At 38.7% G+C, this 16,954-nt stretch overlaps 1 protein-coding gene across 1 annotated transcript in view; it reads right to left on the bottom strand.

Annotated features, from left to right (window-relative positions):
* Positions 1–16,134, bottom strand: part of LOC135194945 (uncharacterized) — a 178,067-nt gene extending 161,933 nt beyond the window's left edge. Inside the window, exon 1 of the mRNA XM_064221167.1 lies at positions 15,917–16,134. Within this exon, the coding sequence (XP_064077237.1) occupies positions 15,917–15,919 (3 nt within the window). The 5' untranslated portion in view covers positions 15,920–16,134. The remainder of the gene's footprint in view (positions 1–15,916) is intronic.
* Positions 16,135–16,954: the final 820 nt, after the last annotated feature.

The raw sequence follows: 16,954 nt of genomic DNA on the forward strand, positions 1-16,954 counted from the left end.
ACTACTTCAGAGGTAACGAAATATTATATAGAACAGAATACAGAATTTAAGCCCGACTTTTACTTCTGGGGTAACAAAATAGAATTTAGAACAGAGTACAGAATTTGGGGCAAAGGCCAAGCGGTGGAACTCATGAGGTCACGCAGCGCTGAAACGGAAACCGACAGTAGAAAAGGATTGAAAGGAGTAACAGGAGGAAAACCTCAAAGCAGCTGCACTGCGAATCAATTGTTAGAGAGGATGGAAAGTCACGAGGAAGAAAGAATATAAACGACGGTACAGTAAAAGGGATGAAATGGGTTGCAAGAACGCCGCAAACAACATCAAGTAATGCCTACAGTACACCGCGTGAGGTACACTGAACGCACTAACCAACCCCCAACCTACGGGAATAATAATAACCAATAAAAGTCAGCTAAAATTATGTAAACTAAGTAATGCCTACAGTGCACCGCGTGAGGTACACTGGCGGCACTAACCCTTCCTACGGGGATAATAATAACCAATAAAAGTTATCAAAAGTCATGCCAACTAGATTCAGAAAACAACAGACACAGGTCCACAAAACTATGAATAAAACACTACCAAATAAAGAGAGATAAAAAAACAGAAAAACTATGAAAATGAAGTTACTGGAAAAACTGGTTCCTTTATTATAATTAGATTTGGCCTCTAATTAATACCACAGATGGTCAAGGTTTCATCCTGCATATTAACGAAACAAAGCCCTCTACAGCAGAAATTGCTGGAGTCAGGCCCCTAAATGAACAAGACGTGTTCCGACCTCCAGCTTACTCGCGACGCGTGCTTAAAATCTACGGTCAAATTGAGCGTTGTGACCAACGAAAATTAAAATCAATTCGATACATTTATTAGAAATAATTGTTCTGTACTATCTAACATACACATTATTTACCTTTTTATTTTTTACATTTTCATTCTAAGAAATAAGTCACTAACATCCTATCCTAAAATTCTGTACCTTCAGCTCAACGCGAAACACCTTTTTCAGACATTCCTAGGCTTTGCCATAGACCTTTCCTAAACAACCCCCCCCCCCCCACAACACCAACACCAGCAAGAACAACAATAACAGCAACAGCAAGAACAACATCAAAGTAGCTTGTAAGGCTTACTCCCCGAGTAAGCGAAAACCAACCACCAGGTATACGTAGCTGTTATGAGACTACCCAATAGATTCGGTTCCTATATTCGGTATCTGCGCTTAATACCAAAGATGATCCAAGTTCTAATGCAAATTTTTTGTTTTGTTTTGTATGGTGTTTTTACGTTGCATGGAACCAGTGGTTATTCAGCAACGGGACCAACGGCTTTACGTGACTTCCGAACCACGTCGAGTGTGTACTTCTATCACCAGAAATAGACATCTCCCGCATCTCAATGGAATGCCCAAGAATCGAACTCGCGGCCACCGAGGTGGTACGCCAAAACACCATACCGACCACGCCACTGAGGCGCTACTCAAAATGAACGAAAAGCATCCCTCTAAAACAGAAATTACCGTAGTGGGGTCAGGACCACATATGGTAACTACTGGTCTGGCCCCTTCCTATACATGGTAAACCAACCAACCGGTGTATATAGCTGTCCGGTTCCTATAATGAACAAAAGTAAAAAGTTCCCGTAATGAAAAACAGCTGCAGGAATAGAGTTCCTTTTTTGAAAATCACCACCAGGCACTTTTTCCCAGACGGGGAGGGGGGGGGGGGGAGGAGGAGGAGGAGGAGGAGGAGAACTCCACTACCAAGTAAGGTACCTCTAATAATGCTGGGCATGATGGAATACATTAAAACTTTCTTACCGAGGGTAAATTTGCACATATTTAGGGAAGCCGCATGCTGCTAGCCCGCAGGCAGCAGTAGTAGTAGTACATGCGCGGTTCGACGTTACGCCAAATCCAGCATCTTTTCCACACGGAGATTATTATTATTATTCTCCCTGCATTTTAAAACATTCTCATCTATCCATTAATTTATGAATCTATTTCCCTCTTTTTAAATAAGCGATCTCTCTTCCTGTATTTCCCATTAGCTTCTGTTACCTCTTTCTAACGACCCCCCGCAATATTCTTTAGAAGCCGGAATTTCAAGTCAGTGGCCCCTTCGCTTGGGCTGGTTCCATACGAGTAGGTCCACCTTCTGAATATCAATAAATCAATAACAATAAACGGGGCCATTAGCATTGCTGATGGCCTGTGTCACAGAAGACCCGGAATAATTTCACAATTTGAAATAGCGGCCCGCCTGGGATCGAGAGCCCCCGCTACGTACTAATTGTTCTTCCGAGAAGTTTTCCCTCCCCCGACAGAGGACTTGGACGGGAGGATTCAGGATTCTTCCCCATGTATAATTCATCAAGGCAGCAGCCAGCTCCTCGCCAATTAAATGGTATAATCGCTCGCGTAATCGCCTTCCTAAATTGGCCTCGCCGATTACATTCATCATCTGAGCCTCCCGCAGCCAATCACAGCGATTTATACCCCGATGATAAGCTAAGTGGTGAAATTACCCGTGTTGTACAAGTTACGGTCAGGGGTGTGGTCTATCAATTTGCTGTTGGCCCCCTTTCTTTTGCCCCGCGAAGGAATGGTCCTCCTCCTCCTCCTCCTATTACTACTACTACTACCTCTAAAATCGGTCCCACTGTGGGAACTTCTTCACATACAAGACATGTGACATGTGGAATAAACTGCCACCAGAAGTTGTAAACAGCAACAGTGTAGAAGAGTTAAAAGAAAGCTAGACAAAATCATTAGGACACTGTGAATGCACAGTAAAACCTGCTCCTACAGATGACTGAGCACACGATGTCTCCTCTTAGGATGGACTAACGAGTCGTTGAGACAAGACTCCAAATACATGATAAATTAATACGGAGGAATGAAAGTTATTATTTTAAACTTGTATAATTGCTTTGCAGAAATTTGCTAATTAGCTCTGAAGTAACTAATACTACTCCAGACACTATTGCCTAGAGACTACGCGTAGTCCGTTCGTCCATCTAGCAACCTATACCTGGAGCTGTCATGCTCCATTAACGGGCAAATTGCGCTTTTTAAAAGTCAGGCGGTCACTTACACGTAGAAAAAAAAGCAGCCCCAAATTACGTTCCTTTTTGTATTTACCCAAGGGAAGGCATTCATCACGAAGACTCCTTTATCTATCGAAAGAATATTCATTAAAAACAAAATTTAAAAAGAGTGAAAAAGGAAGGAAAATGAAACGACGCTAAAGGAAGCTTCGAATAACAATTAATCTATCGAAAGAATATTCATAAAAAAAAAAAAAAATTCAAAAAAAAGTGAAAACGGAAGGAAAATGAAACGACGTTAAAGGAAGCTTCGAATAACAATTAACCGTCTGTCGAGCTAACAAACCCGTCTACTACACATCTGATCTCCCACCATAATCGAATTAAGACGAACTTACAGCGAATGCTATCTGTATACCATCTTGCGCACTATTCTTCCATAGGAGCCATTTCCGTGGCAGACGCCACTAATGCAATTTGCCGGACGAAAAGAATCCGCGCATTTTTACGGCCTTTTTCGAATTAACCTGTCCGGCGAAATGCAGCTGAGGAGGAGGAGGAGATGGAAAACGGAGAAGATGAAGGAAAAAAATGTATAAAAATGTATAATAAAGGTCTGCGCCACACACGAACTCGAACACGAGCCCCCGTTTAGTTCAGCGAAGCAAAACGAGAACCAGATTGAATATAACGACTGAACTTAGGACTGGAATGAGCCACCTTCAAACCTTGATGGCAGTTCACTTCAGTCCACTTCCTTGGTGCATAATGTAAATATGTCCAACGACGTTATGTCCTACCTTTTGAAATGTTTACATTTTAGGTTTTATCTTTCAAATTGCAGACCTTTATTGTATTTTTTTTTAACCCCTGATGGCAGCCACTTCCTTTGCGCATAATGTAAATAGGTTTTACAACGTTATGTCCTAACTTTTGACATTTTTAAATTTTACGTTTTGTCTATCAAATTCTGGACCTTTATTGTATCTTGTAACTATTATTATTATTATTATTATTATTATTATTATTATTTCAGTAGCTGAAACCTATTCACATGGAACAAGCACACCAAAGGGGTCACTGACTTGAAATTCAAGCTTCCAAAGAACGTTGGTTTCAACCTCCCACCGCAGACCCGACACCTGCAGCAGTAACTGATCGTGATGCAGAGCCAGTGACTTTCACATCGCCCCAGGGGAGATGCGAACCCGTGACATCTAAGTGATATTCCACGACACAAACCACTATACCAGCGGACCAGCTAGTCTTCTACTCATTTCAGCTGAATTTTTAAAAATGGCACCAGATATTGTATAAAACTCTCAGCCACGGCCCATGAAACTTCAGCCGCATGATCATGGCTAACTTTAATCTGAAATAAAATAGAAACTACTCAGGCTAGAGGGCTGCAATTTGGCATGTTTGATGATTGGAAGGTGGATGATCAACATACCAATTTGCAACCCTCTAGCCTCTGTAGTTTCTAAGATCCGAGGACGGACAAAAAAAAAAAAAAAAAAGTGCCGACGTACAGAAAACTAACAAGGCACGCTTTCAGAATCATACAGCAACTGCTGGGCTGAATCGTCAGCTTCCTGGAACGAGGTAACGCCAAGAAATATGAATCCTATCACTCACTTATGGAAAGGATACAGCTATCCTTCTTAATGTGCAATCTGATTACAAAAACTTATGGAAAGAATGCACCTATCTTTTTAATGTGCAATTTGAAATTTTTTACTAAATTACTTGAATATTGCCGTCATTTTTAATAATAATAATAATAATAATAATAATAATAATAATAATAATAATAATAATAATAATAATAATAATAATAATAATAATTTGTAGAACTTTCAATGCCAGAAGAGTGTGATCCATAGAAACGGCGCACATAGTATGAAAAGTGATGGACTCCTAAGGAGGACAGGATGCAACCCGGAACCCCACACTATAAATACCACCCAGTCGAATTGGAGGACTGTGATAGAGAGAAAAAAAATAATACTAATAATAATAATAAAAAATAATAATTTGTAGAACTTTCAATGCCAAGGATAGGAGTAACTTTGTATAAGGTCCAAAATAATACATCGAAGGAAGAATGTGAGACTATGAAAATATATAAAATGCTGAAACCTTTTCATACACTTTCATAAAGTCTCGCATCCTGCCATCGATAAATCAGTGTGGACCTTATACAATAATAATATATTCCCCTGGTTCAAAAGTCTACGACGCCATATAGTAAAACCCCATATAACCAACCTTGCCAGGAATCATTGATTATACATTCTACCTGTGCTATCTTGTTTTTAATCCTTCCAAACACATCCTGGATAAGTAAATGCCTTCCTCCTCCTCCCTCCATCCCTCACTCCCTCCCTCCTCCTCCCAGGCTAATCCTCTTACACTGGCAGGAGGACACCTGACACAACTGCGCCTGCTTCCAATTCCCCTGTGACAAAGGAAGCCAGTCATGCGCAGAAAGCCCAGATAGAATATGGGCGTGACCCGAAACTCAATGCGGGCGAGATGGGCCAGGTGGCGCGAGATTTTGACACCTGTTGACATTCCAGAACGGGGGGCGGGAGGGGGTTAATTTCGCTTTGCTTCATTTCGAATTCTCAAGGGATTTCTCGATAAGACGATTCGATATCGAATTGGGAATTTTCTGTGCCAGAGGATGCTGGAAATTCTAATTGCTTTCGCCCCCCTCCCCCCATCCCAACAGCCCCCACCCATTTATTTTATTTTATTTTTTTGTCGTGAGGTTTCATTGGTGTGTAGGCTACTCGAAAATGGAAGGAAAATTCAAATTAGCTTGATGCAAATTAAATGTCTATCGGTTAATGAATATTTGTTTGTCAACATGAAAGTTATGCTGATTATATAAAATTGGATGACGATTTGTAGTGTGTGTCTGTGTGTGTGAGAGAGAGAGAGAGAGAGAGAGAGAGAGAGAGAGAGAGAGAGAGAGAGAGAGAGAGAGAGAGAGGGGTACCTTCCATCCTTTTCATTTCAATGACTTCCAAGAAAACGAACTAGGAGCAATATTCAGTAACACATGAAAGCATAACTGGACAGAGTCGAAACCCAGAACCTAATATAAAATTTTAAAAATCCCCTCCACTTGGACATACATTTGACCTGGACCTCACAACCAACCCAAAATTCACCGAGAATGACGACCCTGACGAGCCCCAGGTCTAAAGCAACAGCTACGCATCACTTTGGAAAATTGAATGGAATATAGAGTTTAAGTCAAAGGCAAAGCACTGGGACCTATGAGGTCATTCAGCGCTGGAAGGGAAAATGAGAGTAAGCAGGTCTCAAAAGGTGTAAAGACGAGGAAAACTTGAAAGCAGTTGCATTATGAAATGATTGTTGGGAGAGATCGACTAAAAATAATGTGAATGGAGGTACAGTAAAAGGAATGAAAAGGGTTGCAGCTAGGGTGCATTAGGGACGCTGCAAAGAACCTTTAGCAATGCCTACATTGCATCCCGTGAGGTGCACTGACGTCGCTAGCCCCCCCACGTGGCTTAGGAACTGAGGTAGGTACCAGAAGAAATCTGGACACGAGGTCACATCCGAGACCTAAAAAAAAAAAAAAAAAAAAATAAAAAAAAAAAAAAAAAAAGCCCTTTTTCCACATGCAAGGGACATAGGCACAAGAAGACCTTCGCTTGGCATCGCAAACAGCGCGTGAGGAGAGAGCTTATGCCAAGATCAGGCCAGGTGTGGTTTTTCAATAAAAAAAAAAAAATAAATTCGGCATTTCCGGCCGTTTAATACCAGAACGTCGCCTGCATAACAAGAGGACAGCTTTCTAGAATGTTGAAGATCTCTCTCTCTCTCTCTCTCTCTCTCTTGATGTCTCATGAAAAAGGGCATTTCTCTCTCTCTCTCTCTCTCTCTCTCTCCACCATCTTTCTCACTGCATTTACTATTTCTCAATCTTGATATCACCTGATAATGGTATGGTCATTCTCTCTCTCTCTCTCTCTCTCTCTCTCTCTCTCTCTTTCCTCCACCATCTTTCTCACTATATTTATATATCTCAGTCTTGATATCTCCTGATAATGGTAATTTCTCTCTCTCTCTCTCTCTCTCTCTCTCTCAGAATCCATAACGAGGTTACGAAACACCCTTACGAGAGACCCATTTCAAAAGGTCCTGCAGGTGGAGAACCCTCCAATCCGCTAATTAGAACCTGCTGAATACGCAAAAATAAATTCCTGCCAAAGGCGTGCGACCCATTTCTGATGAGGGGTCTGCAGGACTTCCATGGGAACCGTCGGCCATTTTAAAAAGGGGTACTTTGTCCAATGCCTGTGTCCCCTTATTCTTCGTTGAATCCCTTCCTTCCTTCCTTCCCATCTGGAAGGGAATATGAAATTAAGGCTAATGAACTAAGCGCTGGGACCCACGAGGTCACTCAGCGCTGAAACGGAAATTGACAGCCGAAGGTTTGAAGGGTGTAACAGTCGGCAAACCTCAAAGCAGTTGCGCTATGAAACATTTGTTAGAAGAACGTGGATAGTAAGATCGAAGGAAGAGAATTGTACCCATAATCATAGGGACACTAGGCACGATCCCGAGATTCCTGAAAAGCAACCTGGAAAAACTAGAGGCTGAAGTAGCTCCAGGATTCGTGCAGAAGAGTGTACTCCTGAAAACAGCGCACTTAGTAAGAAAAGTGATGGACTCCTAGGAGGCAGGATGCAACCCGGAACCCCACACTATACGTAAATACCACCCAGTTGAATTGGAGGACTATGATAGACCAAAAAAAAACTAATAAATAATAAAAATAATAATAATAATAATAATAATAATAATAATAATAATATAATAATAATAATAATAATAATAATAATAATAATTATATCACAAAACGGGAAACATCAACCATATAGCTACGATCATACAAAATATAATAAATGAAAACATCTCAGCCTTGTATTTTCATTCATTGCACCTATAAATTCTATTGTACCTAAAGTTAAATGCATTATCTACAAAATTGAAAATATAACTGACATAGTACAATCGTAAACAGAAGACTTGAATGCTGAACATCTTCTATATTTATAGTAGCTCATGTTGTTGCTTTACTGACATGGAGTACATCTTTGATTCAGCAGTTCAGGGAATAAATTGTGGCTGTGACTTGTTCTTTTTTTTTTTTGTCTAAACCCATTTCCTTACAGATGGACGAAACACGACAGAGAAAATATAAGGTAAAAAACCCAACAAAAACTTCTGATAAAAGAGAGAGAGAGAGAGAGAGAGAGAGAGAGAGAGAGAGAGAGAGAGAGAGAGAGAGAGGGGGGGGGGGGGCGGGGGGGGGGGCTTTTCAAAAAAAGTTTTAAATGTTTGGCAGACCATTCATTGAATGTAGGCAATGAATCAAATTACCCGTCTTTTGAGAGAGAGAGAGAGAGAGAGAGAGAGAGAGAGAGAGAGAGAGAGAGAGAGACCGAACAGCATTATCAATTTCTTTGTTCTAACACTGACCCTACCACCACTGACAAGACAAGATTGCATCGGCCGCTTTCTTAGTTTCATTTTAACTCCCCAAAACACTTATACCCACTTTTCTATACCTGCTGCCAATTTCCTCTTTTTTTTTTCTTTTTAAGAACCTGTCATCGAAGCCGCTATGTCAACCCATTAGATTAATGAGCCTCCAAATCCAACTTTAGGTCATATCTTGAAATCTCTTTCCGTTAAGTGACTCAAATGACCTCTCTCTTGGAGACCTGAGTTCGCCCACATTTAGGGATGACGTCCAATTAAGGTGGATTATTTATATAATATACTTTTCGGTCTAAACTACAAAGATTCCCATTTCTGCCAGGAGTTAACAGCGCAGTTAACCAGGGAGTAGTCCAACAGCTATGTTCGCTTCTAAAAATATACTTTTTTTTATGTATAAAAGGTTTTTTGCATCTAAAAGATTACATTGGCAATGTCCATCCTTTGCCTAGACGCGTCTCTTCCTTAAGTCTCTCTTACTCTAAGTGAATTAACAAAGACCTATTCGTTCTGTTAGTGAACTCAACACGTCTCCAGTACTGTAAGTTCATCTATGACAAGGGGTCTTAATGGTCTCTTATTATACAGGTATTATTTTCGACACTGGTCTGTGAAGGTTCATTATTCTACATGTATTATTTTCATCACTGCTGCGTAAAGGCCCCTTGCTCTACTGATATCATTTTCAACATTGCTGTGTAAAGGTCCCATATTCTACAGATATAATTTTCGACACTTGAAGGTCCCTTGTTCTACAGGTATCGTTTTCGATACTTGAAACTCCCTTGTTCTACAGGTATCATTTTCGACAACTGAAGGTCCCTTATTCTACAGATATAATTTTCGACATCTGAAGGTCCTTCATTCTACAAGTACCATTCTCCACACTTCAAAGTCCCTTATTCTACAGGTTCCATTTTCGACTCTTGAAGGTCCCTTCTTCTTCAGGTGTCATTTTCGACACTTGAGGGTCCCTTGTTCTACAGGTATCATTGTCGACGCTTGGAGGTCCTTTTTCCTACAGGTATATATCATTTTCCGCCCATAACGATCATTCATTCTACAGGTATCATTCTCCACACTTCAAGATCCCTTATTCTTCAAGTATCATTTTCGACACAAAATCTTGAGACAGAGAGAGAGATAAGGAAAAACAGCACAAGACAAAAAAAAAAAAAAAAAAAAAAACTTTGCAAAAGAAAAAACGAGCAAGAGTTCGGTATAAAGCACGAAAATAAAAGCGCATTGGACAAAACGAGAGAAAAAAAACGAACGAACAGGAGATAAAGGCCACGACAATAAGAACACGAATAAAAAAACGATTGAAGTAAAAAAAAAATCTGGTTTTTAAAAGCGGACTGAAAATCAACACACACCGAATAGCCCAGGCCCTATGGAACCAAGCGACGATATCCACCAAAGATAAAGAGAGATAAATGACGAGGAATAAAGGAATTAAAGACGAAATAGAGAAAACGTGACCAGAGATAACAGATAACCAGAGGAAGGAGGGAAAAAACAGCAGACAGGAAAGATTGGCGAATAAAATAAATAGTTGGGGAAATTCGAACAATGTGAATGTTTCCATACGTGAGTGCATAAAATGACGGGGGAAAACGGAAGAACGTGGAAAATCAAGGAGCCAAAAGCAGATCAATAGAAGAAATCAATAAATCACATCGAAATGTCTTGGGGTATGGAAAATAAAACGGACCAATTAGATTTCATCTGCCATGTACCTCACACGATACCAAATCCTTGTACAGCTTACAACAAAAACGCTCTCTGAAAATGTTAGGTTCATGAGAGGAAAAAATAACACGAAAAATATATATAAAACACAGAGAATTGGGGAAAAAATAACGTATCACCTACCAAGATCAACAGACACGTAGGAAGTTGGATTAAAAAAAAAAAAAAAAAAAAAAAAAAAAAACTACATTTGAAAAAAAAAATCAGAATTGTCGACACAGATACGATACGAATAATGACGATTCGTCGCGTTAAATGAGTTGGCAAACAGTATACGAAACTGCTGTTTCCCGTGAAAATTGGGACTAAATTTCCTCCCGAAAAATGCTCATCAGCGGAAACGTTCATCTAACGGGAAGTGAGATACGTCAAAATCAACGGAAACTGAAAAAAAATATGGGAGACAATCGCACCTAGATGAGACTGCATTTCCCGCAAGAACTTCAAGAACAACGGTTCTAGTGCATGAAAGCACTCGTGTTATATTATACGCGATGTACTCGTACATAAAAAAATAGTAACATAAGAGAGTATCGGGACGACCAGTCCCGATCTTGCTGACGTTCCAAGCCACAAAGCTCGGATCAAGGCTTAATCATATACTGTGAGCAAGATGTAGTACTTGCAATTACAAACTTAACCATCATTTTCTCTCTTTCTCTCTGTCTCTCTCATAATCAATTCTGTTTAATGATTGGATCAGCACATAATGTTTATATTATAATCACGATGTAACTACAGAATTATTAAAATTTTGGCAGGCTAAAGGACACTAGCAAATCATACGAAATGGCGATATTCCTACAAATTGCGCAAATGGCTATATGCTATCTAAGCATTCTCTCTCTCTCTCTCTCTCTCTCTCTCTCTCTCTCTCTCTCTCTCTCTGTGTTAAGCCGAAGCAAGAGAACTGCTTTTATCCAGAGAAAAGAAAAAGCTGAAGAAAACGCCAGTCTCAATCAGTCTATAATCTAAAAATATAGATTCTTTTCCAACACAGGACGGGGCATAGAGCACACATATACATATACATGCCCAAGGTCCGATTCTAGACATTCATCTCACTAAATTCTCGAGGGACTTCACCCATTCATCACATGCTGTCGTCACAAATGATGAATTCATGACGTTTAATCGAATAACACTAATTTAAGAGCTCGGGATAACACCTAGTTTTTTTTTTTTTTTTTGTTTTTTTTTTTTTATTCCTTTGTCTAAGAGTAGGTCGCCTCGACGTCCCAAAGAATTCAGACTTACGAGGAGAGAGAGAGAGAGAGAGAGAGAGAGAGATACACGCTGACGAAGGAGAGAGAAAGAGAGTAACAAGGATAAGGATGTCTCAAAGACTTGTTAGTCCATCCTAAGAGGAGACATCGTGTGCTCACTTATCTGTAGAAGCAGGTTTTACTGTTCATTCAGTGTCCTAATAATTTTGTCAATCTTTCTTTTATTCTTCCACACTGTTGCTGTTTTGGAGGAGGAGGAGGAGAGAGAAATGCACGTTGACGAAGAAGGGAGAGAGAGAGAGAGAGAGAGAGAAATGAAGGAAATATAAACATTAACTTAACCCTCATCATAAAAAAATTTGGTATCCACAAAAACGAATAACAATAAAAATGAAGGCAATAACCGTAAACAACAAGTATAAACAACAACAATAGGGAACAAACCGCTCAATTACATGAATCCCAGCATTTCACAAAAAGGTAAAAAATAGAAGAAAAAAAAATGTAATTCCCGAAGCGTCCTTTCTTTTCCCGGAAGAGTGACGCAATTCGGCGAATTTGCATATTTCATGGCAAGCACTAAACTGATTTCACATGGTTTGGCCAATCCCTCGAACCACAAAATGGTATTCTGGTGGTGGTGGCGGTGGACAGGAAACTCAAAGTACTACTTCACTCTTGCGACTATTTCTGGAACAAACACCACACGCCTATTGACCAAAGCCAGCAAGGTTACACACACACACACACAAATACAAACGAGTGTTTTTATATTCACTGTTTTTTTTTAAATGTTAGATAAAACACACCAGTTTTCTTCTGTCAAATCATTCACACACACACACACAAGTGTTTTTATATTCACTATTTCTTAAATATTAGAAAAACACACCATATAGACACCAGCTTTCTTTTGTCAAATCAGTCACACACACACAAACACACACACATAAACGAGTATTTTTAATTATTTCAAAATGTTACATAAAACACACCATTTACATACTTCTGTCAGATCATTTACAACCACATGCGGGCCTATTGACCAAATCAAACAAGGTTATAACACGCACGCGCGCACACACACACGAGACTATTACTATTTTCAAAATATGAGGTAAAATAAACCATTTCTAAAGCATTACTGTTTTCAAAACATGAGGTAAAATAAACCATTTCTAAAGCAGTCTTCTTCTGTCAGAACTTTTACAGTAAGTGACTGAAACCAAACAGATCACACATATCTGCACTGGTCATATTTTTGGTCTGAACTTATCGAAATTAAATTGATACGCATTTGCATACAGTTATCTTCGCCTTAAGGCTACAGGATTTTCTAAAGTGCTCGAGACCAGATACACTAACATTAGGTCTGCCCCGTTCTTGTTTTTGGTCAGAACTTGTCAAAATTAAACTGTGACACCTTTACCTACCGAAATCTTCTACAAGAATTTTTAAGCAAGTGACAGACAAAATACACTAGCAGCTACCCTTTTTTTTTTAACTTGTCAAAATTAAACCGAGACCCCCACACACACAAAAACTCAAGCTCATTTAATGGATTCGGCGCGATGAAACAAAATGAAAATTGACTTTTTCTTTTCAAAAAAAAAAAAAAAAAGGAAAAAAAGGAAAGGTGTAACAGGAAGAAAACTTCAAAGCAGTTGCATTATGAAACAATTCTGAGAGGGTGGATAGCAAAATGGAAGAAAGAGAATATGAACGGAGGTGCAGTAAAAGGAATGAGAGGGGGTTGCAGATAGGTGCCGTAGGGACACTGCCAAGAACCTTTTAAGTAAAGCCTACAGTGTGAAAATCTACATCAAAGCGTTTTTTTTTATAATGGTTTTGTAAAAGTGTATTATTCGCATTTTTCTTATAATGGATTTGCAAAAGAGTATTATTCAACATATTGAGAGGAAGGAGTGGAAACCCCACAGTTGTTGAGATTAAAACTGGCCTTATATATATATATATATATATATATATATATATATATATATATATATATATATATATATATATATATATATATATTGTATAGAGCTACAGTGTCCTTTAATATCTAATTCGCTCTACCTCGGAATAATATATTTCATATATGCTTAACCGAAGGGGAATTTTTTCTCGATAATAGACTTGCCTGGACCAGGGCGCGAACCCGTGTATCCTTTCAAACCCAGGAACGTCAGTGAAGCTTACCTACTACACCACCGCGAGAGGCTAAAAGTTCATGTCACCTCTCACCTCATATACCTTTCGCGCGCAGGTAATTAGTTGGTTTGGAGGCAAAAGCCTAGTGAGATATGTATGTGTACATAAATACACATACGTACATACATATATATTACATAAAATGACAAAAATATACATGTGATTTGTTCAAAAGCTGAACCACAGGAACAGAATTGTTTGTGATTTCAGCTAATCAATATACATACACACACACACACACACACACACACACACATATATATATACTATATATATATATATATATAGATATCATATAGGCCTATACATAATATAAACATATATAAATATAAATACGTGTATATTATATTTATGTATATATACGTGTGTGTGTATTCCAAATACCCACAAGCATATCACTCGTGTCACAGACTGTTCAGGCCGAAGGAAAACCCATACAGAATACACAAGTGAAACTCCCCAAGAGGTAAATCAGTGTCTGCCTGGCCAGGAAGTAATTAAGCATCTGACACGGACACAGCAGTAACGCTCTATACACCAGGTACACAACCATTTGGCCTACGGGGGGAGTGGAGTGTCGTAGGTTTGGGGGGGAGGGAGGATTATTAATCATCGGGTACACAAGAAACAGCGAACGAATTAATATGACAGGACCAGGCAGACGAAGAAGCTATAGGCATAGGGAGCAAGAGATTGGTAGGTACGGAGCCGTTAAGTCTAATTCACCAAAACTTAAAGTTGTAACAACCATTTAATAATAATTATTATTATTATCACTACTTTTCAATTAAATAAAAACGCTGCGAAGCAGAACAACAAAACCTCAAAAAGGGGTGCTAGAAGTCAGGTTAAAATTGACACCGATATCGATGGATTATCAGTTAGGCCTACATGAAATTATACTGTAAATCGATATGCCATTCTGAAGGCCTAATTGGTACACATTCGCTGTACAGAAATATATATATATATATATATATATATATATATATATATATATATATATATATATAATGCACACATTGGTTACGGTACATAGGACTATGGTACACTGTTAAATAAAGGGTTTTTACATATTACTGAAATAATAAGTGTCAAGACGAACCGATAAATCACGTAACTGTAGCAAATAGAAAAAATAAGCTTAAAATGCAAATTCCCTCTGTATAGATGCACATCACAAAAAAGCGTTGAGGGGGAGGGGGAAAAGCAAATTTAGGCTCACATTTCATATAGAATAATAATTAAAAACTCAAAAAACAATACACATACTTTTCACCATAAAAAGTTATAAACCTGGTAAAACTTTTATTTAGACACCTACAATTATGTCAATACTTATTTCATTTAATAAGAGGAATGACGTGTTAAGTCAAAACTTTACGATAAAATGCCTGAAAAGTAAGGTCAATTGCCCCTTAAAAATACCTAGACCTATCTACATTTGCGACTTACATTTTGCTTGTATTAATTCTATATCATTTAACAAGGAGCACATGCGAGCAAATTTTTCTGCAAAAAATAAATAAATAAATAAATAAATACTTAAAAATACCTAGGCCCATCTTGATTTGGGGCTTACATTTTGCTTGTATTAGTATACTATCATTCAACCAGGAGCACATGCAAGCAAACTCCGTAAAAAAATAATAAATAAATACATAATACTTGCAACTTATCTAACAGAAAAACATTTAATGGCTTTGCAATACGTTGCGTTATAATAAAATTGCTTATATTTTTTTCCCCACTAAACTTCCGGGTCAAATAGCACGAAAATCACCCTGGGATATGGAGAAATATTATAATTTCTCCTTTACGTTTTAAGATAGCTTATCTATTAAAATACCTGACAAAATAAATTCGACTGAGTAAATTAAAAGCCCTAAATGCACAAAACCCCTCTGGAATGACAATAAAACATTTGGAAATTAAAATAAAATGAAAAAAAAAGTTCTTTTAAATCTTCGAAAACAACCTCCACTCCAGACCCGAACTTACTTTCACTCGCTGCGCTTACCATTTATGTTTCAGGGTTCCCCCCACCCCCAGAGAAAAACTATGGGGGACAAGAAAATAGCTAAACCACCGAACAGAAACTCTTTCGTTTAGACCAGAACACGTACCATTTTAACGTCCTGACATCCAGCGTCAAAGGAATCCCGACACTTTTTAGTGGGATAAGGAAGCGGTTATATGTCCCCGACACGGCGGCGCGCAGCACAGACGAGACGCAAAGCACACATCTACACTCGGTCACATTCGACAAGACACTAAGGAGCCTGACTCGGATTGCACACCACACACTGCTGTAGTCACTCACAGTCACAGCCAGCCAGGGAGAGCAGCAGTATCTCGATGCCTGACCACCGACCAGATAGACTTAAAACCTTTACATTTTTCCCCCTTTTTTTCTCATTCCAAGTCGTTTTTCTAAACAGACCCATTCAGCATATATCCACTGAAAACCCAACTATCTACAGCACGCATCCAACGAGTCTTTTTTCGCGCTAAAATAGGGGAAAGAACACTTCGATAGTTTGTGAGGAGCAAAGTGGAGTCGGCCTGTGAGATCTTCGGTCCTGATTGGGTATCCCAGCGGGTAGCAGAGTTACCAGCTAGCCTATTTTTCGAGCATAGATTCCACCACTAATTCTCACGTAATTGTCGCTTTCACGAGCAAAACTGCAATCCTTACTACGAATAACTACTACCACGTCACTAACAGCAAAGAAACTCCACAAGGAAACGAATAGCAAATAAATATCTTTGTCCGCGCGGCCGATGTGGCAACAACAGCTACACCTGTCAGATATGTTATGCCTCAGCCTCTTTGGGGGCCTTGGTTGAGAGGCCTCCTCCTCCTCCTCTTCCTCCTTCATTCCCTTATGGAGGAACATAGGGTCAGCCCGCGAGAAAAGTATATGTAGGATATTATTATTCTCCATTTGCTTGGTATAATGCACGGCATGGTTTGATATATATATATATATATATATAATATATATATATATATAATGTATATGTATATATACTATATATATATATATATATATATATATATATATATATATATATATATATATATATATATATGTGTGTGTGTGTGTGTGTGTGTGTGTATGGTGTTTTTAAATTAAACAAACATTTTGTGTCAAAGTTAT

This window comes from Macrobrachium nipponense, chromosome 15 (genome assembly GCF_015104395.2).
Source record: "Macrobrachium nipponense isolate FS-2020 chromosome 15, ASM1510439v2, whole genome shotgun sequence".
NCBI classification, from domain to species: Eukaryota; Metazoa; Arthropoda; class Malacostraca; order Decapoda; family Palaemonidae; genus Macrobrachium; species Macrobrachium nipponense.